General features: G+C 37.0%; 1 protein-coding gene across 32 annotated transcripts in view; it reads right to left on the minus strand.

Moving 5' to 3' along the window:
• Positions 1-27,729, minus strand: part of Nrxn1 (neurexin 1) — a 1,064,135-nt gene that overhangs the window by 509,460 nt on the left and 526,946 nt on the right. For 16 of the 32 annotated variants that reach the window (XM_052746549.1, XM_052746545.1, XM_052746543.1 and 13 more), the window contains 3 exons: positions 26,386-26,559; positions 21,676-21,702; positions 20,623-20,742 (listed from right to left, as the gene is read on the minus strand). In XM_052746549.1, the coding sequence (XP_052602509.1) occupies positions 20,623-20,742; positions 21,676-21,702; positions 26,386-26,559 (321 nt within the window). The remainder of the gene's footprint in view (positions 1-20,622; positions 20,743-21,675; positions 21,703-26,385; positions 26,560-27,729) is intronic. The other 16 variants (XM_052746567.1, XM_052746554.1, XM_052746585.1 and 13 more) reach the window with 1 other exon arrangement.

Genomic DNA, 27,729 nt, shown 5'->3' on the forward strand with positions numbered 1-27,729 from the left:
TACTTTTTTTAGTACACATACATTCACATAGGTCTAGGGAATTCTAACAAAGAGAAGTCACAGAATTTCCATATCTTTAAGTCATTCAGGATTTCTTACTTTTTGTTTAACAAAATGTTTGAACTCAGTTTTTCAATGTAAGATGTTAAAGGTTAACAGAATATCTTGGAAATTTAAATATTGTAATCCATCTAGAGTACTCCAACAAAGTAGGCAGTTTTGGTAAAAATTTGCCTCCTCTTTCAATGCTTCTCAATTTATAAACTATATTTTTTCCTATGGTAAATGAAACACGAATGTTCTTTACCTCTTTTCTACTTTTTCTCCTCTCTTTTTCTAATTTATTTAAGAAGGAGGATTGAGGTATGTAGGGAGGCAGGCATATTTCTTAGGTCTTTAAAAACAAGAAACCTCTGCAAATCACCAGTCACATGAAATATCTAAAGGACTTAATTTATGTTATTATAAAAACTCACCAATATCACTTTAATTAAGATAAATGGCATTTGTGCTTTCCAGCAGTAGGTGGGAAAGACAGAAAAAGAAAAAAAAAAACAGTTTGTGCTTCCCAAGATCTAACAGGAAAAGAATGGGGTTTGTGCAGTTTGTCCAAAACTCCCACTCCATGGAAACAAATTGTCTGTACAATTTGTTCTGGGCTTTTTTTTTGTTTTAAAAGTCAATTATTATAAGTATTTGTAAGAGAAAGAAATAGGGAAGATGTCATAGAGACATAGAACAACTTCATATTATTTTGGTCATAGACAACAACAATAGTGAAAATGTTATTGTGAATTTCTGGCAACTTAGGCAAAACAATGATCAGCCATCAGTGCCAGATTTGGTAGTTTCCCATCAATGTGGTAACTACATCAACTACTCAACGACATGTTGTAAAGAACACAGAGTTATGGCATGAAGTGGAAGGCCAACTCTTCCCAAGTATTGTTGAATTTTATAAGAGTTAGATCAGCATTCACTGGTAATTTCTTCTAGTTCACTTGCTCTGTTCAACCTTCAAGGCAGTGACTTAATGATTGATGGATCATCTATTTGTCTATATCCACCTCTCCCCATTCATCCATCACTGTAGTATCAAAAATTTTAAGATAGGAAAACATAGTAAGTAATAACTTTTGTGTATCAGGAGCCAATTAACAGATGTACTCGGTTCAAATCATAGCTCTGTCACTAAATAAATTTATGATTACGGGCAAAGTACTTGAACTATGTGGTCCTGATTTTATCACATGTATGGATTATGATAGTATCTACTGAATATTTTACATCCAGTGAAACTGATGCAGAGTCTTATATATTTCCCATTACCACTGTACCTTTTAGTAACTATATATCATAAACATTATGAGACCTACAATAAAGGACAAATCCTATTCTACACTTCACATTGCTCTACTGAAACTTGTTATCCAGTATGTAACTATTGTTGAATTTCAAGTTAGAAAGCTTATGTAACCAGATAAAGTAAGGCATCATTTGCTAAAATGAGACACATGAAAAAGAAGGTGTAGCATGGGTAGAAACATAACAAAAACTGTGTTTAGGACACACTAGGATTGAGGTAACTTTGGGGAATGCAGTTTTGCATGTAAAAATCTAAAAGTGAGAAGTCTGGCTTGTTCACAGGAAAGTCTTGGGCAAAAATAACCCATTGAATGACATGCGAATACATGAGATTATATAGATAAGGGATGTTAAATAAAGAGTAATCTGATGGAGTCCTGAGAAATTTCAACATCTGAAGACAGAGTAGCAGAGGGAAAACACTGGGAGCTAGGTCACAGAGGCAGGAGGACACCAGATGTGTGTGAAACATCAGATGAACTCTGCTTCTAGAAGGAGTCATCAAACTACGGCAAAAGATTAAGATAATAAATGAAAAGTGTGTAACAGGTTTGAAAATGTGAAGATTAGTAGTCGTCCTAGAGCATTTTGGCTAAGTGCCTCTGAGGGAGCCGTCTTGGATTGGGTTGAATGGTGAATGTGAGTGAATGACTGCTAGCAGTTTATATTTCATCCATGGATGTGAAGGAGCTAAGACTTGGTGCCTAAGGTGTTTGTAGGATCAAGATAAATGGTTTGTTTCTTTCTAAGATTAGCATATCACAGTAATGAGTGCTAAATGTTCAAGGGGAGAAACATGAGTAACCAAAACACTGAGTCTCAGTGCCTGGGGAGATGGACACAACGGGACAGTGGAAAGGGTAAAGGGGCAGTACACAAAAAAGGTGGAGATGGCAGGAGTATGGGGCAGGATGGTTTCGGTAGACTTTGACCACGTGACTATCAATGAATGTCATCTTCTTATTCTGCAAAGAGCATCAATAGAGATCAGCAGTCATCAGCGCCACTCTCTGTTGCGTTCCAGAACTTAAGGAACATGTTCAGATCATGAGCTCCATTGCAGTCGGAAGAGTTGGGAGTCTCCTTCTTTCTGCTCATGGACTAAGTGTGGAAAATCCAGACTTTCCACATGTGCCTTATCAGATTTGTATTGGTTATCTGTGGAGAGGTTTTCCTTGTCTTATAGTGTGTCATTTAGGAATTTAAAAATCATTTTATACTTGACTGCTTAATTACAAAAGTGTGCCTACGGCATAAGATGCAGAATTAAACATAAAAGTTAATTTGAAATTTGTTACTATGGATGGATTGCATCTGAGGAGAGAACATAGTTTTCCAGAGCATGTTCACCAAGGACTTTCTACCACCTCCTCCTCATTGCTTGTATTGTATACATTTGTACCCAATAACACAATTCAAGATGTGCAATTAATATTTTCTTTCTTCTCTGATTGAAAAAATGCTTTGTCTTAACAAGCTAAGAATGTAGTTTGAAACTATTTAATTTTAGCCCTGGGTATTCACTTGCAGTCACATACACACACACACACACACACACACACACACACACACACACACACACAAATAAATAAATAAATAATAAACAAACATAAAAAGTAATAAGATCATACATAAGATCAAAGAGAGTGAGGCAAATTGTCTGACCAAAATTTTGTGAAATGCAAGAGAACACAATTAATTGTTGGTTAGACATGCCTGTTGGAAGCTGACTCCCCTCACTAAATTATTGTACCATATCTCTGTTGTTTAGTAAACATTATTTGTCTTTTGATTTACAGCCTCACAGATAAGAATATAAGGTAAGATAAAATATAGTTGTGTATAACAGACAAAATACAAAATTTACAAATAAACAGGATCAGTAACAGAAGTGCATTCAGCTAAAGTGGAACCTAGAGAAGGAGAAAAACTTAGTAACAATATTTTCTTTAGCTTTTGGTATTATTTTGGTTTTGTCACAGAGTGCACTAAACTATGATGTATCTTGATTATGAGATTTCATGTGCCTTTAAATTGTGTGGCCAGATGGGTATCTCACTTTCATTGGCCTAAAATCTCTGCATTGTTAATTTACCAAGAAACAGCTCTCATCAGGGATCACTGCCCCCACAATCAGCCCCTGCTACCGCAGCATAAGCCACTTCCCTTTGGAATCTCATCACCTTGCACACAAATACCACCAGGACTTTCTCTGTGACAGAGTTTATCCTCAACAGCTCAGAGAACCAAAACAGCAATGGGAACCAGGGAACACAGCCCACAATAAGATCAATTCCACGTATTTCTCTCCAAATCGGGAAATAGTTGCAAACGAGACAGGTGGGGAAAAGTCAAGTTTTTCAACTGTTGGAAGTCTGTGTATCTTTCTGGGTATATACTTAACTAGTATAGACAGAAAACAATATTCCTTCATTTAACTCCTAGAGCATATAAGAAATGCAACATTAAGGTCGAAGAGAACTACTGTATAAAGAGACTGTATTCAACTCCAAAATGAAACCCCAGTGTGTAAGGTTGTGGGAGGACTCCATCATCTCCATCTGTGAAGTATTCCTCAGGGGGACTGTAAGTGGTGGGAAGGAAAGGCCATAGTTTCTTGTTTGTTTCTCTTCTGTCCTTGCTGAACTGAGTAGATGTTATCTTTTTTATGATTTATTTATTCATGTATTTTACATATTTGAGTGCTCTGTCTTCATGCAGACCAGAAGAAGGAATCTGATCTCATACAGATGGTTGTGAGCCACCAAGTGGTTGCCGGGAACTGAACTCGGGGCCTCTGGAAGCACAGCCTCCCCTTCCCATTTCTCTGTTCTTTCAACATGAATACTTACTAGAAATTTAGCAATGCAGTGGATCTTGAGTAACGTTTACTCTTGGGATTTGAACTGGGAACTTTGTGTGAAGAAGTTTAATTATAAAACAAGAGGTATATTGTGCATTTTTAGTCGTTTTTAAAAGCATGCATTGTTTTATGATCAGATAGAAATATGCTAAATCTTCCAAAAATTGGAACCTGTGTATTTTAAGTCTCACAGTGACTTTTATGATTTGAGGGGTAATATCTAAATTATTTACAAAAACAGTATAATTTACAACTCATGAATAGCAATTACCTTATTCACTTGTTAAAATAATTATCTCTTTGTCCTTATAATGTATTTTAGATCTCACAACTATTCTCCCAGCAGGTTGGATGATACCTCAAACATCCATGTTATTAGGTCTGGTATTATATTTTGAGTTTTAACCAATTTATTTAGAAATTCTGACTATTTTTTTTCTCTTTCTGTGTCAAATTTAAAAAGCAATCTATCCCTGGGAGAGACTGACCCGAAATCAAACAAACATCTGCATGTCTAAAGTGGGCTCCGTGTGCCCCTATATTATTCTGTATTTTTGATCCATTTAGATAATATTCACCTTTAGGGATGATGGAAAATAAGTAGAGAGATTTGAAAACACAAACTCATGAGCAGGAAAGCATTATATAGCTACAGACACTTTAACAATGGCCTAAATCCAGTGTCTATCCTGGCTTACAGCTTTTTACAATTGAAATAAAAATCAAGCCACAAATGAAAGAGAAAACTTCACTAATTTCCATTCGCCAACGATAGCAGAAGCTCCCCATGGGTTATTAAGTCGGAGAGATGAGTGAACAAACATGATAATAAGCAAGTAAAGTGTATCATAAAATATACTGTGTTCATTTATCGTGACAACTGGGGTATAATTATGCTAGGAAATGCACTGCACTTCAGTCAGCGAAAGTAATAAAACCCGAGCACCAGGAGACCCTTTTCAACTCTGGGCTATTAAACTACTTCTGAGGAGAAGGTGAACAATCTAAAAATACGGGAGGAGTGTTCACTTTTACAGATTAGTGAAGCGCGGGTTAGTCAGCCCCTCATGTAGCCTAATAAATAAAACCTCTGTGCTCTTCCCTTATTAGTTGTAGATATAACACTAAAGGACATGTCCCTCAACCCCTAGGTAATTACAACCCCTAAGTTTGTGTGGTTTGTCCAGGCTACTCATCTCCCCTTTTTCTTTCAATTAAGGAAACAAAAGAGGAGAGACACCCCATTGTCTAAAGGGTTCCTCTCCAACTGCTGTCGGGAGAAAAGGGAAGAAAACTTGTAGAAAGACAAGCAAACAGAAGGACGGGAGAAGATAAGGCTGCAAGATGCTGAGTGGGTGTAATGATGAAGGCATTAATGGAAACCACTAAGGAAAGTGTAAGAAATGTGTAATTTCAGATGAGGAAACCCTTAGCTTCCCAGAGTGAACTGCTGTTTTGAAAAGAGGAGTTAATTGAATTTTATGGCATTTTTAAAGAAAATTAAAATGCATATATTTTACTACCCTAATAGTTTTATTGCTACTGTGAGAGTTATGAGCAGCGATCCATCAAGAAGCATATGCACCAATTCACGAAAGAGCACCGGAGTGGATTAGCATGGTTTCCTTTTGTGCCTGGGCAGCCGACAATCAAGATCATAATTACAGGAATGGAGCCACCTGCGGACGCTATGAACAGAACCACGTGGGTCCAAATAAAATAAGAGCAATTCTAACATTAAAAAGAAAATGAGTGTTAAACCAAAGGGGCCTCCAGGGACAGCCTACGAAAGCTGGGTATTTATTTTTTTTCTAAGCTCTAAATAACTGGCTCTTACCTTTATTACTGGCCTAGAAAGAAGCAAGGTCTGCCAAGACCTTTCTGTTTAAAGTAGATTATCTAATGAAATGCCCACATTCTGTGTTGCTGGTGAGACGCTGCTGAGTTGAAGCTTCTATGGTCAGATCCACAGTTTCAGATTTTAGAGGTAGTCCAATGCATAGGAGCAGGGATGACTAGTCACTTGCCTGTAACTAGTGCTTTGGTGTACCCTTAACTTGCTAAACCACTTGAGACTATTAATAATCAGCATTATGATAGGATGAAGTCAGAAAGGTGAATCTGTAAGGAATGTTCTGAATTAAGAATTTCAGAGTACCAAACAAGGTAATCCTCAAGAATATAGCAATTTTTCTCTGAATTCCACTAAGTATCAACTTCTATGAGAAGTCTCACCTGGGTTCCTCAAGACTACTTAGTCTTTGATTCCTCAATTTACATGCTTCTGTTAGAGCAGTGTTTCCTACAGCTTAATATGCACACGAACCATCTAGGATCTTGTTCAATGTCTGCCCAGAATCAGGAGGTATACAAGGCAGGGGAGGGGAAGGAATGTCTGTGAGTTTGCATCTCCAAGGAGGTTGCAGGTGCTTCTGCTGCTGCAGCAGCAGCTGGTCTTCCAAGCCCAGTTAGAAATGCAAGACATTACAGCACTTTTTAAAATTATCTCATAATTATCTAACATAGATTGGCCATTTTTTCTAGTCCATGATTTTAAAAGCAAAGGTGAGGGCAACATTCCCATAGATGCAAACACTAAAATGTTGCAACTTTGAGGACAAACTAGGTTCTTGATGTGCATTCATCTGAATCTGTAAAATAACCCCAAGAGACCTGTAATCAATCGTGTTCCCATTTCACTGATACAGAAGCTGAGTCTCAGACCGGCTAATGGATATGGCCACATAGTCAAAGGCCATATGGTCATATGGCCAATGGCCACATGCAATAAATAGTCAAAATGCAAATCAGGATTTGCTTCCACGGTCTGCTCTCTTTCTATGGTCCCCAAAGTCTCCCCATGCTGTGTTTACTTCTGCATACACAGAGTCTATCAGAGCCCTTCATGCTATGGATGGCGCTCAAATGATGTGCTTAGATGTGTAAATACTTTATAGAGTCACCTTTGCTCAGTCCCTTGTGGGGAATGTTCTCTCTGCTTCTCTCTATCCAATTACAGCCACATTACTCCAACTGCTTCCACCTCCCTCTCCCAAAATTGTGTCTTTCCTCTTCTGATCACACACACAGTGATTGTTTCTCCCACATAAAAGCAATTGTTAATAGTTATGTTATGAATAATGTATTTAACTCATCCCAGGAACGCTTAGTAAGTTCAATTCTAAGCACCGGCCAAGGCTATGGGCATTTGTAAGAGGACATGAGGCAAGAACTAAGAAAGTCCTTCTGGTCTCAGGCGGGGGAGCATTTTCCTCAATAAAATGAAAGCTCATTTTGCGCATAACCGTTTTTCTTTTAGCATTTCTCGCTTTGTTTTAGCTATAGTGACTGCTCAATTAATAATGACTTCAGATTTGGATAATTTAGCATGCCAGAATGTTCTCAGGTATAGACAAGCCCTACCAGGCTTGTCTACATTCTCATGAATAAGTCTTGGAAGACAGAATGTTGCTTCTGTGATGTTCTTCATTTGCCTCCAACACTGTCTTAGGCCAGAGGCAGAGTTATCGAAGTCACACCCAAAGTGAGTATCACCTAGAAGGACAGAATTCACCATACTAAACCATAGTACTTCTTAGCACATTAATTTTGTGTTTAGGAGTGCAGAATGCTCAGGCCAAGCAGGTAACTAGCTAGATAAACCAGCCTCATTGGCAAAGATGATCTTTTCCATACTAAGCACCAAAAATACATACTAGAAAATAGCCTTCAAACCAGGGAAAAGGTGAAACCCACAGGCTAGGAAAAAATTTACATGCTAATGATTTCATGATTTTTTTTTTCTTTAACATGTCCTCCTAATCTTTGCTATTTTAAGTGGAGAGTTAATGCATGGAGAATGCTTCATATTCTCCTCCATTGGGCGACATTTAAAACTTTTGCTCATTTATTAAAGCTGTGCAACAGTTTGGTGAGGCTATGGGCTTTGTAAAGTTTCATTAAGTGCCAATTTGTCTGTTTACAAAGACAGGCCCAGGATGCATAGCTGTGTGTGAGCTACTTACAACAAAACACAGCACCAGGCTTGCTCTGAATCAGTTCTTCATATTCTGCAAATTTTCTTTATATTGAAGAAATCTGTATTTAATAGTCTCGTGACTATACATACAACAGACCATTTCATGATGTAATGTATGGAGTTCTAACTGGTGAACATGAGAATAGGGTCACTCTTCTTTACCTTAGATATAAGTTTTCTCAGATGCCTCTGTGGTTGTTAATGTAAAATTAAGAAAAAAAATCAGTGTAATAACCTAGCACATAGTAGGGATTAAGTTAGCAATACTATTCCTAGTCAGATGAATTAACTATATATCCTTAGTTACATTGCTTGTTTCAATCATCAAAACGTTATATAAGTGCTGATAGTAATTACCCTTTTTTTTTTTGGTTTTTCGAGACAGGGTTTCTCTGTGTAGCTTTGTGCCTTTCCTGGAACTTGCTCTGTAGACCAGGCTGGCCTCGAACTCACAAAGATCTGCCTGCCTCTGCCTCCCGAGTGCTGGGATTAAAGGCATGCGCCACCACCACCCGGCCGTAATTACACTTTTAATTTAGCTAAACAAGCACACAGACCTACTCGCTACATTGGCAGAAATTTTCAACTTAAAACAAATTTGATGTGAATTCTTATCTGAAAGAAGTTATAAATAAATAGGTTTACAACAGGAAAGAAACTAGTAATGCAACACTTTCCTCTGTGTCTCAAGATTCATTTAAATGTCCTCTCTGAACAGAGGACAATGTCCCATGACTCAGGTTTCCTTTTCTACTTTCAACCTTTGGAAAGAACAGGGCAGAGAAGGTCTTTGGCTAAAATATAGTTTGTTGGGGGATATTCGATCACACTGTAGATCCTGAGTTTGCATTTGCATTAGTTACATAAAATTAACCTTGGGTAAGGAGGATGCATTAGCAACTAGTTGACAGAAAGTTATCATAGAGCATCAGAAGGCATCCAGGAGAGATAGAGGGACACAGGAAGTAGTAGGGCAGGGTTTGGAGTGGTGCATCTTTGCCTGATTTCCATGGACACTAGCAAGAAGAGAGGGTTAGCTAGTTACTACTCAGCCTCTCTGAGCTTGGGGGTTTTCATCCCAGCCTTTGAATCTCAAGTCTTATTCATAATGATTACAATAAAGATGTAGTTAAAGCTACCTTTAGTGGCAGCGACAGGGCCGGTGCCTGCTGAGCAGAATTCTCTCCAGGAAGAGAAGCAGGCCGATAACTGCACAGAGTTGTAATTGTTGGCTGCGATAAGGTGCAGCCACTGTGCTGAAATTAAAACAACCATAGTTCCAGATTAGTGTGGTGTGACTTAGCTGTAAACTGAACCCAGATAGGCCTCCAACATGGTAAAAATAAATATGAAAGCTGTGGAAATAGAAAGCACAGAAGGAAAGCAATGATGCCAATCTCAAACCCTAGAGCTCTGTAGACCTTAAAGACAGGCAAACTACATCTTCCCTCTCAAAATAAAGAAACCGAGGCCAGCAAAGCTCAGGGATGGTCTCAACATCTCAGACTGGCGGCTCAGGTAAATAATCACAACATATAGATCACATATTATTCTAAAACATAAAGAGTAGATACTATGGTACTAAATATTTGCTAACAAGAAGGCAGCTTGCCACTCAATTGGGGTCACATTCATTTAGTAGGTGGTGAAGTTACATGAAGATGGGCAATGGTTTAGGGAGCAAATAAGGATAGTTTGTGAGGAATATATCTTCTATTAACAGCAGGTTTGAAAGTATTTAAGTTGACCAATGTTTCTTTGAGATTACAATTTGCTTCCCCACCCTATTCAATTAATGTGGAACATTATTCCAAAGAACCAAAAAGACAAGAATCAAGGGATGTATATTTGGACTGGGTCATTCTCCTCCCATGGCAGTGAAAACTGCCTTGAGATAGATTTCTTTTTTACAGCATGGCTAGTGTGAGTGTGAACTTTGCAAACACTTTCAAGATTATCCTCCAATTAGAGGAAGCAGAAAACTAAATGTTTATATATGTTTCTTTCAAAATTTCATGTATAAAATGAACAAAATTGTATTTAAAGCTCCACAAAAAAAAGTTTTGCTTATAAAAATCCTTAGAGAACTCCTTTACCGAGTAAAGTCTGTTGTTATATAGAAGCACACAACTAAAGGAATTGCTTTAGCGATCTAGTCTGCCTGCCTTCACATGGAGGGTGTGCCAGATGATCTGGAGTCTTGTACTGCACAGATGCTGGCATCATCCCCAGTGTCAGGGTCAGGATGACTGCAGTAAGACCTGACAACACGCACTTGTAGCCAGTTTAGAGGTTCCATTGACATTGCCAACCTCAGAACTCCTCATGGAATCTAAACTCTTCCTTAGTTTCCTTCCTTTAACTCAAATAGACAAGTTCCATTTCTTGCAATTTATTTCTAATTATTTTGAGTGTTCTCAGTCCATCTAACATTTGAGTATGTCCTGTTTCTGATGCCATCATTATGGTTTTGGCAACCAGGTTTTTGGGTGTGTAGGGAGAAAGACAGAGGGCAGCCTTCCTGTTAAGATGATTTTTCCAAATACTTTCCTATGACAGCCAAGCAGCTGGATGGAGTGAACCTTGCGATCTTGACATAAGTGTTTATAAAAATACTATTTCCAGGATAGTTAATGTAGAGAGGAAAAATAGCCAGATTTTCTTTAAATTTATGTATACAACACTAATTGTGCATATTGTTCTCTGGTGGGTGTTGCAGAGGGAATACACTTGGTGAAGCCTTCGAGGACACTGGTGGACTAGAACAGGGCACACAAATGATATACTATCATGAGAGAAAGCCCATTTTCTCCAGAGACATTATGTTATTTCCAGAAAAATATTCCATCACTGCGAAGTCCCAAATCTCAGACAATAAAGATCAAATAGACAGTGCAGCATTCCATAATGATGAGATGATTCCTGCAGGTATCATCTAATTACTGTGGAAAAAGTAAAGTGAACAAAAGTGGCTTTTCTGAAATGACAGAACATCCTAGCATTTGTCAAACCTAACATGACACTATAAAAAGCAGGACTCCAGAGAGACCGAAGAAAGTGAAGCTGATGGTCATCTAATCATCTGTCACCTCCATCAATGTATGCTTACACACACACACTCATGCAAATATATACAAAAGCACACATGCATGCACACACCTGTGCTCAAAGTACTTTCTTTCTAATTACACAAAAATCCAATCTTACTAGAGTAAATAATAAAGGTAATAAAAACTAAATTTATAATAATGTGATAAAACATAATAAATTACCCCTGACAGATGTACATACATTCTTAAATAAGCTTTAGGAATGAAATGGGCCTAGATGAAACACACACACATCTCTCTCTCTCTCTCTCTCTCTCTTTCTCTCTCTCTCTCTCTCTCTCTCTCTCTCTCTCTCTCTCACACACACACACACACACACACACACACAGACACACACACACACACACAATACACATAGAGTCAATTGAGGGAGGCTTTGAGACACAAATCTTTTCTTATCAGTAAGCATCTAATATGTACTAAACACTGTAAGAAATAATACCAAAAATGGAGGAATGGAATGAAAATGAAAAATCAAGGCACACACATAGACCCTTTAGGCAGCAAGTGTCTGTCACCAAAGCAAAATAAATCACATAGTAAGAAGTATTGTAGCTGAAATTTAGCTGAGACAATCACCTGCACAGGCTGCAGGTTCTGAGGCAGAGTAGAAGTAGAAGAAGCAGCCAATCTCGAGGAAGAAACAACTTGGCAGAGATGAAGGTACAGCAATCATTTAGGGATTACACTAACGCATGTATACATATCCTGTCCCCGAGTTTATAAGGAGCAAAGCATGCCATATGCAGAAGAGAACTTGTTGCATTAAATTGTGAAGGAAGAAGAGATGAAAGGTAGCTGGGAAAATGTACATCAACGAAGGCTCCTGACAACTTTACTTGAAGAAATATAGAGGCAAATAAGGAGAGAGTTTTCAAGGTAACCTCAATCCAAGAGTGAGATCTGGTACTGAAGAACCACTCTGCTGGACTTTACATCACCAGAACTCACAGGGATTCAGCCATGGGTATTATGATCACTACAGTTCTGCTCATAGGTGGCAAATTTCAAAGTCTCCAGCCACAGCTCCCATGGCAGCCTTTCATGCTGCATCCCATGGATCAGGGTGAATTCTGAGATTAGTTTCAGGAACCTTCGGTTTTAGCTTTAGTACTTTGACAACACCAGTGATGCTTCCAAGGTTTTGATTTACAGAATTATTGTCACTGTCAATAAAATGGATGTGCCTGACACCCCAAATCCAGTTTAATTACTCCTGTGGTGTCTCTTGCGGCTTAGAGGAGATGGCATTTCTCTAACACGTTTCTGTTTTTAATTTAGTGAAATTGAGTGCTTCCCCAGAATAGGGCCTAGGAGAGCAGATCCATGATGGATGGCATCAAAATGAACCCCACAGCTTCAGCAGCAGCATTTTGCTCCAGTTCTACTTCAATGCCCCATAAGCTTGAATCCTCAGTCCAAAGTCCATCAGGTTAGGTATTCATGCAACTGTCAAGAATTGGCAAAAAGATATGCCAGGGACTTAAGCCATTGTGACCTGGAGTAGTGTCACAAATTAAGCAACCTGCTTTGCCCAGCAGAGGTTACAGTACCAACAGTGTTCTGAACCACTGTCATCCAAAGGTTCCAACAGGAAAACTTCCAAATACCCAAACACACAGCAAACCGCTCAAGTGAAGAACCCAAGCAAAATGTATTCTTCACTTTCTGCTGCATATTCCATCTGTTTTTCTCTTTACAGGGTCATATGTTATATATTTATAAGAAGCCTTCACACCTACTCAAACACAGTTTCCACTGTCTCTTTCAAACGTAGCCCTCCTTGTTCACGACCCATTTAAAAAAAAAAACTTTCTATATTGGTAGATCCTTTATGAAACATGTTCCATTTAAAACCATTTCAAGTAAGGAAATGTCTTTGTACCTTCCTGTCTTACCAAGTTCTGGGAATATTAAGTATCATACTTTTTAAGTAATTTTCTGAGCTATGTTAATTTATATCATTAGAGTCATTAAAATCACACATTCCATAAAACCTAGAGATAACACATCATTTTCGTATGTATTTTATGTTGCGGCCAAATGCTACCACTGAGGTAAAAATGCAGCACAGCACAGAGCCAGAGAGAAGATTGTAATTCTTCCCTATTAAAGGAGTCTACATTTTAATTGCTACAGTAAATCTCATTAAACACACCAAATGCTTTGTTTGGGGATGGAAAAGGGAATGCTGACAGGCATATTTTCTCCACAGCTGTATTTTCCCCTCTTAAGATGTGAATTATTCCTTAATGCAAGCACAACATTATTTTTATTGTGACCTTTTCCTGGACTGGGCACATTCCCTGAGAGCCTTTGTCCTCTTCCCTAGAAACACGAAGGGCCTTGTTCTTCACAATAAATCTTGTAGTAAATGTTCATGCTGTGGGCTCCATGTATTCCTTATGCTTTTCTTGTATGTCTTTTAATGACCTTCAAAGATTACACTGTAAACTTCGGACTCTGATTTTTTTTTTAACATTTTTCTGCTTCAGTGGAATAAAGAAAAAGCTGAGATGCAATTAAAATAGTCAATGACTTAGTACACATTTATTGATTAGCATAATACTGAATGTTAGCCGTCCGTTTCCTATCACATACACCGAAAAATTTGGTTTAAACAAAAGAAATTTTGCCAATATTTTGCTTGATTTCTTCATCAAATGTTCAATTACTGTTTCTGAAGGCCTGTCACAGAAAAATCACAAAATTCCCGTCTCTCTTTCGTAATCAGTACCTTTTTATGATAGGGCTGCAAGTGAATGACGGCCTGTCTTTGACAGCTCACTCTGAGTTGCTAACCGTGTTTAGAAGTGGCAATGGAACAATTGAGGATGTGAGCACATTTTATGTAGCCTGAAGCTGAGAATTAAAATCTAGGAACAAGAAGAGAGAGGAGCCTTGGAATATTCATAGTGTTAATTCCTCTTGATATTAACTTCCTTGGAAATTTGGATGGTGTAAGATTTGTAAAATGTTGACACTGACTGGATAACTCTCTGGAAGAAACAGTGATGCAAAGCAGAGGGTGGGTTGAAGATAGACTGTGACTAGACTAGTTAGTTCATACTGGAGAAGTTATCTAAACTGTCATCCACTCCTATATATTCTTATTTTAAAATAATGAAAAGGTTCATAAAGCATAAGTAGCGGACATTGTAATCCATATTAATTAGGTTATAACATGAAAAGATATTGATAGGAACTACATAGATTTTCGTGGTTCTTATGCAATAGCAAGGCATATCTACGACAACACAGGATATAACTCACCTCTGTTTCAACTAGTACTGCAAACACACGGAGCATCCCTTTAAAACAAGACTTCCTAAAATCTAAGCTAGTTATGTTTAATGGTATACTCCTTTAAACTATTAATGACTTGATTCCATAAACCAGGATAAGTATTTAAACAATGTATTCTCATCACAGAATTTCTCAGTTAACAGATGAATATTAAGTTATTTATTAGTTACACTCATTTAGTAGGATACAAGATTCTGAAAACACATCATTGTTGATCATTTGCTCACAGGGGCATTCAGTATGTAATTATCAGGAAAATAAAATGCATTTTAAAAGTAAAGATAAACCAAAAGCCTAAAATTTTAAACCATAGCAAGAAGACTATTGCAACATTATATGCTATCTTGAACTATGTGTCTAGGCATAGCAAGATCCCTGAGCAAACTGCCCTCACATAGAAAGAAAATGTAGAAATGGTACCTCTGAAACTAGAGCCATGGTTACTTCTTAAGGACAATTAACAAGGTGACTAGCAAACTACCTCAGAGCAGCCTTGGTTGGCTGGACTCTGGTGGGATTTGATAGCATTAAACATGGAAGGCCACCCTGTACTTACATAAAGTCTACAATGAATGGTGTTAATGTTAACAGTCAACAGAATCAATCAAGTCAGAAAATTCAGAGAATAATAATAGAAAAGCACATAGGTGAAGAAAACATCTCAAATGGGGCTTCTGTGGCCACACTGATACATATGTATATAAGTAAAAGGCTGCTCAAAGTTATAGAACACAGAGCAGCTGTATAGTTCAAGGAGTTAAACCCAGTTACTCATGCAGCAATATTTTAACCTATCCCTTTGGGATTTTTTGGTGTGCTTATTTTTTCTTCTATAGATACAGCACTTTTTGACTTGGTCTGAACAGTATTATAATCCTTTATAGTTTAACTTGAGACAAGACTGACCCTATTTCCCCACAGTTATCTAAGGTATCCAAGGTGTTAGCGATATATATTGCTTTTGACTTGCTTTAAATAGCTTAAGAGCAACACTTGGAAACATAGGATGAGTAGAGATTAATGAGACTCCCCACATTCACAATGAGGATCTGACTGTAGACATACCTAATTGTGAAATATTACTCAGCCCTAAATAACAGCAAATCATCTCACAGTTAACTAACATTAGCATCCTAAGTGGGAGAGGCATACTGCTTAGGTCTAAGTTATTTCTGTATATGTTAGGATTCACTTCCATTAGTTCAGATCTAGAGGTTTAGACATTAGATATTGGATTCTCTTTTCAAACAACCAAAAGAAATAAGAAACAAAGCTTATGGTATTTCTAAATGTCACAATCAAAAGACTCAGTCAAATAATGTGTTTCAGCCTTGTTTCAGTGAATATTTGTAATTCAAACACTAAGCATACACTGAACTCCTCTCCAAAAGATTTTTCCCTTGGCAAAGTTTAGAATTTTGAAAATAGTCTTTTAATATCCAAGCCCACACCCTCCTACAGCCATAGCACCAAACAGCACTGTGATGTATTACTCCCTTATGAGAAAAGACATGCTCCAAGCTGAACTGTAATTTGGCACACTACACTTCCATACTAATGTAATATGACAATGTTATTATGTTTGCTGTTTTCCATGTGATCATAGCCATATTCATCTTCTTCAACTTGACATTAAATTAGCTAATATGGTTACATTCTAATCTGTACCACAGGGTGAAAGCAGAAATGGATAGCACACTGGTGTCCTGATGGTGAGCATGCATGAACATGTAAATAGGCAGTATACAGATGTTCCAAAATGAAAGAAAACTCCTAACACAGACTTAGAACATACTGAACACTTGGTAAATAGTTAAAGGGAAAGTTAACAGCTATCTGCTACCTAAAATTGTGTGAGGTAATGCAACACACTCATACTTCAAACAAAGAAATGGTAATGCCCAGTCCAGGACAACAGATACATTTCCATGGCATGAAACAGTTTAAACAGAGATCAAACATGAAACAATATTTCTTCAGGAAGACCAAGTGAGAGGGATGCATTTCAGGTGGGATGAGAACATTCAGCAGGTGAAACAATCAGCTTGTGAAATGATGAGGAAGTTGGAAAACATAACGGGGAGGAGGCCATGAGGAAGTAAGTTGGCAGTAACATACCATATGGAGAGTGTTCTGCAATATCTAAGTGTATATATGAAGGCCAAAGACAGAACAAGGAGTTTTATTAACTCCACACTAATAAATCTAGAGCAGTGTTGGCCACTGTAGACACACTAGAAATCTTTTTGCAAACTTCATATATTCACTTACCATTGCCTTAGTAAGCTCCTGTTATTACCCGTTATCTACAACATGCTGCGAAAACCTCAGATATATGATCCAAAAATAAAGGAAAATTTAAAACACAAAATAATATTGTTCCTGGGAGAGTAATACATACCCTTTTAGAGAGATAAGACAAACATCAACTATATGGTAGAGAGTAATGGCAATAAAATAGTGCAGGAACTGCTTCCGACTGGAAGAATCAACCAGGAGATGTTGGTGACATTTAAACTTGAAGAATGAAGGTAGGAGAGGAACAAAATGGATCGGAAGAAGGAGGGATGGGAAATGAGCAACACTGAAAACATTGTGTAATAAGCCAGAAAAAACGATGGTTCAAGGACCTGGATTTGATCCTGTAAAGAACAAGAGTGGGATGCATGACACCATACCCAGCCACAGCCTACAATTGTTTTGTTAAGAGTACATCTCGAGGATGGCAATTCTCCAAGGATGAAGGGGTTTATACAAAAACAAAACACATATTTTTAAAAATAGCCTCTGGCATCACTTTACAAAGATGCCTGTGTTTTTGAAAGATTCCTTTCAATTCAATTAATTAGTATGATTTATCCAAGATTTTACTTGCAATTTATAAAGTATTCCCATCATCCCACTGGTAATTATATCTCCAGGCTAATATAAATAAAAATGTCTAGTTACTCAAACCCATTCTATAAACCGTATCAGATGTATGACACTTAGAAGTTCTACTGGGGGGAGGGGCTCTTCTTTCCATGCACTGTGTGTATTTTTTTTTTTTTTATATATTGAAATGGTTCTGTCTCTTTCCACTTTCTTGGGTTTTTTTTGTTATGATTTGGGGGTTACAGTCACAGTATTCATGGGTTAGTAACTGAGATAGGGATGAAATAGCATGAAGAGATGCCCTCAGTGGCTCTAGGTTTCTTATTTGCTTGTTTGTTTTTAATTTTAAAGTCAACCTCAATAAAGGAAAGGGTGTTTGTTTATTAAAATCCAAGATTACTACTATTTGTGTTTGTTACAGAAAAACAAAAACAAAACAAAACAACGGTAAGATGAGGAGACAAGATATATGTGGAGAATATGTATCAAAATGTTTCAATTCTCATCTTTAAGCGGAAAGCTTTTAAAGTAATACTACTGTTTTATATAAATTTTAACTGTTTTAAAATAAGATGCATCTTTAAATAGTAATCTTTATCTACAAATCCTCATCACAGGAAAACACCAATGTTCAAGCCATGAGGACACCGCATTTCCATTAAACCTAGTATGAGGTAATGATTTAATCAAAATGCATGTATTCTGAGAGTTCTCAAACATAATTTAGCACTGATTTGTGCAAGAGGCATATCAGGAGACATATTTATTGAATGACATTTACCCATTTACAAGAAAATAACAACTAGCCTTATCATTGCCATCCGTACAACTGTCACCCAAGAGCATCATTTAAATAGTTTTCTGCAAACACTGATTTGAGGACAGCCTGATATGTAAGGTCAGATTTTGATGCTCCTTAGGAAAAGCCTGACAAACACACACAGAAGATTGCATTCTTCAGATTTAACTGGCGTATGGGACACACGGTGTGACAAAACCAAATGGCAACTGTTTTGTAAAACACGGGGAATGACTTAGCAGAGTTTGGCAGAGAATGTTCTCGAGCAAAATGAAAAATATTTTCATACCGAAAAGCCCTCTCAACTACCACATGTAGTCATACATCTGTCAAGCTTGAATTCAGCATTAAAAATTTGCAATAATAAAATCATAACAAATTCTCAGTCTTCTGGTTGTCCTTGAAAAGAGGTTTATGTCATTTTTGAACAATAGCAAATGCAAGCAGTTGTTGATCTACAGATAAGGACATGTCGTTAATCAAGCATTTGTGAGAGGTCTTTAAAAATCTTTGTCTTTGCTTTTTGTATATGTAAGTGTGCACTGACTCTTTATATGAGGTTATTTATATAACTGACAAGGGACTATTTTCTTAATAGTAATCTGATGTGGAGATATAAGGTATATATAAAGGGATGATGATTTGAATGTATTTTTACTTCTTCAAGCTACTATATACTAGGGAAGATGATCCTATAAAAGCAGAGATTAAATGTTTCTGCATTCATGGTGGTGGCACCTTTAAAAATAATTTTTCTTCTATTATTTGAAAATTTCAATATATTTTGCTCATATCCACCCCTCACTACTTCTAACCAACTGCCCCCAGGACCTCCAACCCATCTTTCTGTCAGCCTCATGTCTTATTATTATTAACCATATTAGTCCAATTCATGCTGACAATATACACACAGGCATGGGATTCTTTTTCAGTACTGTTGTCTTCCTTACATTAATTTTTCTCACACCCATTGTCCTGTCTCAGCACTCTTCTCCTACTGAAACCATATTTCTTTTCAGCGAGTGTCCTTCTTACTTTCATGTGTAAACAGGGCTATCTACACAAGCATGGGAGGATGTCATTTATTGGAGCACAGGTAACTTGCCCAAGGTTATACACTAAAGATATGTGATGACCCCTTCCCTTGGCTACCATTAATTTCCAATAGTCTTTCTTGTTTTTGGCCTGTGCTTCCTATAATCAATATTCTGGGCAGAAACCAAAGACAGCTAGTGAACTGTACTATATTTGTAGTTTGTAACCATTCAGTTCCATGACTTATTTAAGTTTGATAATACTTTTGATACTGTGATTCACATATCTGCTGACAAAGATTAAAGAATGAAAAAAAACCCAATACTCTAAGCTCTCCTTAAATTAAAAATCAAATTTAGCCTCTTTGTACAGCCCAGATCTTCAACTATCACATCCCTTTCCCCATTCTCCTAGAACTCTGGCATCCATGCTGTATTATTTAAATACAAAACAAGGCATGTAGTCTACTTGTCAAACATGAGGCTTCATTGTGAACACCCTGTATATACATTAGAAGATTTTTTTTTTTTTATCATTTTGATGAAGTCCTATGAAACAAGACCTTTCTGAAAGTTCAGAAACAAGACTTCTTCTGTTGGCCAGCAAATTCTGTCTCAAATTGTCACTGCTCTGATACCAACTCTGGAAGAGGACTGTGATAGAATGTGAGGGCTATCTATTCTATCATGCTCACATTGTGAGATTAAAGGGGAGAATTCAAGTGTATAAAAGACAAGAAAGAAGTCTTGAAAAAATGATTAAACATAGTGTTTTTAAAGTGAGTTGGGAAGACTGGACTTACTTAAGGAGAGGTAGAAAGATAGAGAAATGAAACCTCTAACCATACACAGAAACCAAGGTCCTCAAGTTATCACCTGACAAACTTTCAAACTACATAGTACAAAGCAATACAAGGATTCAAAAATTTGGGAAGAATTCAACATATAGGAAATTAACAATGTTTTTTCCAATAAGGTGACTATAAATAACCAACAAGAGAAATTACAACAGTTGAAAATCAACCACCACCATTAAAGCACTAAGGTATTCACTGCCCTGAAAAAAATGTTATTTCAAAATGGGCTTTTATTCTTTTATAGAAAAAACCGAGGGCCACATCTATGACAGTCCCATTGCCAATGATATAAGAACTTAGAATTCTAGACCTTGTGCAGCAAGCAGTAGCTGGAAACAGTGGCAAGTATCTCTCTACAATTGGACAGGTACTTACGATCATTGCAGAGCGGCCCACTGAAGGAAGTCATACTACAGTCACAGCTGAAACCATCCCATTGCTGCAAGCACACTCCTTGATTTGAACATGAGTCTTCTTGGCAGGTTGTGCTGGGCCCTGCAAAACATGCCAAAAGAAACTTGGGTTCTTTTTAAAAATTCAGAATGTTCTTTACATGAGCTAGATCACATATAGTAGTTGCCAACACCTTAAATTACATGTCCAAGCTAGTTTTGAAAGTTCACACACCTGAACTAGTAACTGAGAAGTTTAACCTGAAGGCCTTCTTAAGCTTCAAGTACAAGACAAATACATTATAATTGTACCTAAGCCAACAAATAATAAAAGGAAGTTTGTAGCTTCTAAGACGGTCATGGTGGTAGCAGGTAATCTTATTCTATCATTAATGATTGTCTGTCACCGTTTGGACATTAGAGAATGAATGGATCTCCTTAACTTCATAACAATGAATTGAGATGCCATGACAAATGGATATTGTAAGATCATGAAACTGGGATAAAGACTGGCAAAATAATCAAGCAGACTTATGGAAAAGTGCCCTATGAGATCCAGCCGCTTCCACGCATACACTATGGCTAAGGTCATGATTATTTGGTGCTCTGGATAGGTATGTTGGCAAGTATCAGTTCACATGCTTTGACAATATCATGCAGTTAACATAAAATGAAAACAATGTAATGGCATGCCCCTGTTGAACATACAAGTAAAGGGAACGCTATGCTGTTTCTAAAGAATTATAACTACAACACCGAATAACAAAGAACAGAAAAGTATGGTCGGAGCACTAAAGGCAGGGACTGTACAAACATGGTCAAGACTGAAAGCCCTATGCAAACTACGCTACAAAATGAGGTTTCTTGCACAACGTCCAAAACAACATCCAAAACAACATCCAAAAGGGGGAAAATGAAATCTGAATCCAAATAACAGTTACTGAAAAATGTAAAAAAAAAAAAAAAATGTTACTTTAGGGTTTCCACTGTGTAGGGTGGGGTTTCAGTCTTGTTTTATACACACAGGGCTATCTACCTTGCAAGTCAGCTTTCATCAATGCAACTTTGTCAGCAAAATAAAAAAAAGCAAAATATATTAAATGTTAGTAAGCAATATGGAAATGGGGCAAACAGAATGTTCAGATTCAAAAAAGCATGCTGCTGTAAAGGGAAAAAATGCTATGTGTAGCAAACAAATTAATACCAACAGCCATAAACCTTAAGAGAAGCCAAAAAATGAGAAAGCAGTATAAATTTTATGTTTACATTATATATGTGTGTATACATATAATGCTTAATCTAGCCAATGACACATGGAGGGAAAACTTAAAAGGTTCTTGTGATTCCTCCTCTGCTGTACAGATGTAGATGGATTCCTTAAACGACTTGCTTCTTGGAACATGCAGTGTGATGTTTCATGTGTGGACTATGGTGCACATTGCAGACTATGGTCCCGATGGAGAAAGTACCTCTTGGTGTGCTTCTCCTTCTCAGTTTAGGGAAACTTTCATTTACAACTATGACTTAAGACAGTAATGTATTATCTGCCCTTAGCTCTGCTTTGCTGTGATGTATGAACCATTTGAAGAAGGTGAAGAAAGTCATAAAGATGGTAGAAACAACCTGCACTGTAATTCTCCTCAGAGAACACTCTTTTATAAGATCCCAGAATGTCATACTCATTCTCACTCTTAAAAAGCTGGGTATATATGATTTATAGATTCCAGAGTGTTCTTGGTGTTTCCTATACCTTCATAACTGTCCTTAGTTCTAGTAAATTTCCATGTGAATAATATTTACATGAAAACTCCAGGAAAAAGAATTTACAAAATGATAAAAGGAACACAATGCACACGATCCATTTAAAATCTATAGACAATAACTTTGGGATCATTTCTGGCAGTAATAATTATGTTTTCTAAATAATGTGAAAATAGACTCCAAAGTTATTCAATGCTAATGATGGCCATTGAGACCATTGCTTCAGCGAATAAATATTTTTTAAATTAGAAGCCAAGGTCTTATAAAATAAAGTTTAACATGTACTGTAAAAACATACTATGTGATAACTTTCTCAGTAAAGGCATTGTTCACAGGAAATTACTAAAGTAAGCCTAACTTACATGCATTTATACAAATGCAGCATCTATAGTTAAATCCCAATTATGTAATAATAATTAGTGACATCAAATAATAATTAAGACACTAATAGCATTATAAGTAATACTGGAAGTAATAATAATCTATCAGGAAACTGAATAGATGTAATTTTTTTCAACTTAAACATGAATTATTAATTTGTTCAGTATTTGTTGAGTTCCAAACATATTCAGTGGTCTACCAACTAATGGCCCATAGTTTCAGAGACTAAAAATAGTCTTGAAACAATCTTCGTTGACTTTGCTTCCACAGATGAGAATCAGGTATAGGGGAGTCCTGTGTTATGGAGAAGTTATTTTATCAAATAGTCATTTACTGCCTGACCGGCCCAACAGCAGAGAAAGCAGTATCAAGAACTGAGGACCATCAGGGCCCCAGCTCCGACACAAATCCTTAGTCATGCAATTACTCACCAATGCTAAACTCTAAATGTACTAACACTGTGATCTCAGAAATGAGTCTGACTAAACTGTAGAGAGCTGCCAGCTGTCTTTGAGAGCACTAAAACATGTTTATTTTTCTAATTTCTCATTGTCTCCACAGTCTTTTTATATTTTATTTTATAATTCAGGCATTACTTGTGACTGCATCCCTGTGCCTGAGCAGCGACAGTTTTTTGGAAGTACTCACCTTCTAGAACAATGCTTAAGCACTGATAGAGACCTGCGTAAGTCAAAGTCTTGATTTGTTTCCCCTCTAGTTACATAATATTTCTTATTATGTTATTTTGTCACTGACTGAAATTGGGAACACGCCAAATGGCATTTGTGCTAAGGGGATTTTTTTAAAGGGTATGACTGAAAGGGGAAGAAAAAATGGAAGTCAAACACAATTTCTGTAGACCTAAGGGCAATAGAGGACAGGCGGGTTAGAAGCCTGTCCTTCCAAGGGAAGGACACTGTAATTTGAAACCTCTGTCTTCCATCTCCCTAGTCTTATAAATGTTGTTTGATTTATCTGAGGCTCAGTTTACTCATCTGCGAAAAGGGCAGTCATGAGTGTTTATAGTGTTTTGAGGATTAAATAAGATGGTATATACAAACTCACAACCACTATTGCTTAATCAGTGACAGCCATTATAATCAGACAGCAACTCACTGCAGCCATTCACAAAGCAATCCAGGACAGAGTGCACAGGTCTACAGAAGGAATATCAAAATGTCACTGAAATTCTGTTGAAAAGTCGTCTGGAATTTAATGAGCCTACTCTCATGGTTGATTATCAGTCTCAGTTTCCTGTTGTATGCATGTATCTAATGAAGAAATTTTCAACATGTGGGACATGCAGCATAGGCATTACTTGGGAATTTGGTAGAATTCTAAGGACCCATGCTAGACCTTCTGAATCACAAGTCCTGGTGTTAATATCTGCTAATTTGGGTTTTAATAATTCTTCAAGTCAGCTCACTATAGGCTGATGCTTGAAAAATACCAATATAAATACAGGACTGAAGGTAGATTTCTTCTCTAGCTGAGAAGTATTTATATACGAATCAACTGTTGTCCATTGAAATAAGCTAGATATTAAATGTAACAAGTGATTACTGAGGGAAGATCAAGAACCTTTTATGGGCCAGGAACTTGAAGTTTGGCCAGTCTTGTTAGGTAAGAATGATGGAAAACCTTGACAAGCTATTATTTGGAGATGTCAAAGACACACCATTTCTATTAACACAGAAGTTAAGTGATTCCAATCTGAGAAGGAGTTAAATTCCGTGCGACAACTGTCTTTGAAGAGATAATACATTGGGTATGTATAATTTAATTGATAGTCCTAAAGCCATGGGAATCTCATCAATTACACCTGTGACAAGTTTATCTGAGATAATCATTATAATAAGTCAGGATAGAAATGGTAAAATTAAAAGTAGGAATGAAACCATCAGGGGGGATGATGTCAGAAAGACTTCGATGTGGTGACAGTCCCAGAGTAAAGAAAGCCATGAGAAGGGATGACAGTTGTTAAGGCTGAAGTATTTAAAACTTCCTATATACATGGGCAGAGCTATTCTATAAGCTACCACAGTGAGTGCAAATATTCAGAAGCCCATTTAAGGCCAATGAAGAGAAACCTATAATTAAGTATCCTCGACAAATTGCCTACTAGATTAGGTTGGAAAACAAGAGCAAGTGTTATTACTGCAAACATTTCATTTGCAATCTTGCTCCCATGAACCTTCCTTCCATCCTTCACTAACAGAATGTGTAGGGGAGGGTCCTTTGTACTTGTGTCTTCTTCCTGTCTGCTGGTTACTGAGCTGCCAAAGTCTCTTCTAGAAAGTCCTTGCCATCCAACCTGTAACAAGGCTTACTTTTCAAAAGTGGTATCTAAAACTGTAGTACCTTTCCCTTAAAATATAAATAAATGACATAGTTTCACTTGTTAGACCATTTCTAAGGAACAAAATTATATCTCACATTTTTAATTCATCTATTACAGGAAACATATTTGCTTAATGATTGTGTTTCCTTTACTAAATATGGAGTATGAGAAACCACATAACAAGTGTTATGTCAAAATTTAAAATAAATGAATCAATAAATATGGTGATAACATTAAAATGAATTCAAAAAAGTCTTCCATTAATACTCTTACTCTCTTTTATTATTTCAACAGTTTGAATTTAAGTTAGCTGTTCAAAGAAATGGATGCTTTGGAAATGGAACAATGTGATTTCACATTTAAAAGTTCTGCAGATTTAGGTAACTGCTAAATATAATGACTTTATTCTGGATGAGGAGAAGTGATTCATAATCTCCTAAAGCACAGGACTCACGCCTGCATCTTCCTTTTCTCTCATATAAAATTTCTTATAATCTAAATTTTCAAAATAGACCAAACTATGTTGAACCTTAAGGAGAAACAGTAGCACTAACACACCAGAGCCCCACGGTTCATGATAATGTGACTGAATTACATTTATACAGTTAGAACTGGCTCAAAAACTCTGAGGTGTTGAAGTAAGAAATGACCCCAAATGAAAGCAGCAATCAAAAAATATTCCTGTAGCTCTTGATCTGACAGAAGGCATGAAAGAATGTAAGAGAGCCGAGTGCATTTCCAAAGCATTGTACATTAGCCCTGGATAAAATAAAAACATTTATTTTCGACCAAACAGAGAATATATTGCTTGCTACCAGATACACACAAATCAAATTGTGGTTTAAGAATGAGTATCTGAGCCTTTCTCTCATTTTTTATCCAAATGAATGCAAAGTTTGAAATGGGTTAAATATATTATAATTTTTTTTTTCTATTTTAAGTGGCTAACTGGTGTTATAATGCAAACATTATAGAACTAATTAATATGCTAGTTAGCCTAACTGTAGTCCACTAAGAAGAAAATGACAAGGTCCATAATTATAGCTCCTATTATGTGTTGAACCTTAGTACATTCTTGTGAATAATTCAGAAAATTTAAGATTTATGGAATAAAATATTTAAAACATGAGTAAAAATTTCTAAGTTCTAAGTGAAAATGCTACCAGTTAGCAGACTATTTGCTGGCTAGTGAGATTTTTTTCTAATTGAATTTATATGTTGGTTGTATCAGAATTGTGTTATGTAATAACAGAGATGTGGTACCTTCACATCCTCTCTCAATTTGCCCGTTGCAGAAAAGAGCATCCGAGATGAGATCTGGAAGCCGGCCATTTAAGTCCACAGAAGCCAGGCAGCCTTGAAAGCCTTCCTTGGCGTGGACCAGTTTGGGCAAGGATTTGTATGTTTCTTTAGCCACTCCTCCGATGTACAAGTCACCTATGGAAAGATCAATGGAACTGTCACAAAAGTGTCTCAGAATCAATATTGAACACACAGAATGATGAGAAGATAAAAGAGATGTTTCTTTTATCTTAAATTGGTGAAATTATTGTATGACCTGCTGTGTTCTTAAAAATACAAAATAAAGTAACATTTGAATAATATATTAGCACCTGAGATTTTTCTAAATGTTACTATCAAAAGCAGTCTAAGGATTCACTAAGGGCCACTAAATGAAAAGAGCATAGTGGAGAGAATAAGCATACGTTTATAGAAATCCACCTTAATTACTTATTAACTCTATATTCTAGGGCAGTTTCTCAAATTACTAGCAAGCCCTTTTTCTCAAATGAGAACAGTAAAACATCTTCTTGCGTTACTTTGAGAAACAAAAGCTGTGACATGTAGGGAACCCCTGCCAGAGTGAAAGTATGTAACAGACAGAAGGGGAGGGGGCATTCTTATCAAATAAATCTTATCTCAGGGCTCTGAATCTTTTAGTGAACCAGAAGCTGTGGGACTTTACTGATTAAAGTCACAGTCTACACTATCTTTTTGTTTGCTTGCTTTTTGTTTTCTTATTTTTTGAAATTAAAATGTAATTATGTGCCGGGCGGTGGTGGCGCATGCCTTTAATCCCAGCACTCGGGAGGCAGAGACAGGAGGATCTCTGCGAGTTCGAGGCCAGCCTGGGCTACCAAGTGAGTCCCAGGAAAGGCGCAAAGCTACTCAGAGAAACCCTGTCTCGAAAAACCAAAAAAAAAAAAAAAAAAAAAAAAAAAAAAAAAAAAATGTAATTATGTAATTTTTCCCCTTACCAATTCCTCTCTCCAACCTCTCTTATGTATCCCCCTGCTCCCTCTGGACATCATGGCCTGTTTTTCTTTAGTTGTTACTGTTGTGTGTGCATACACACACACACACACACACACACACACACACACACACACACAAATATATAAAGACAACTTGCTTATTCACTTAGTTTTACTTGTTACACATATGATTTCAGGGCTGAACACTAAGTACTCAGGGGACTCATCCCTGGGGCAGACCATTTCTCCTGTCTTGGTGTAAGAATGGTAAGCGGCTGCCTCCCAAACAGATCAAGCCAATCAACTGTCTCACCCATTCAGAGGGCCTGATCCAGTTGATCTGTTTGGGAGG

The sequence above is a fragment of the Peromyscus californicus genome, unplaced genomic scaffold (assembly GCF_007827085.1).
Source record: "Peromyscus californicus insignis strain IS unplaced genomic scaffold, ASM782708v3 Scaffold_1__1_contigs__length_55948999, whole genome shotgun sequence".
In the NCBI taxonomy this organism is placed as follows: Eukaryota; Metazoa; Chordata; class Mammalia; order Rodentia; family Cricetidae; genus Peromyscus; species Peromyscus californicus.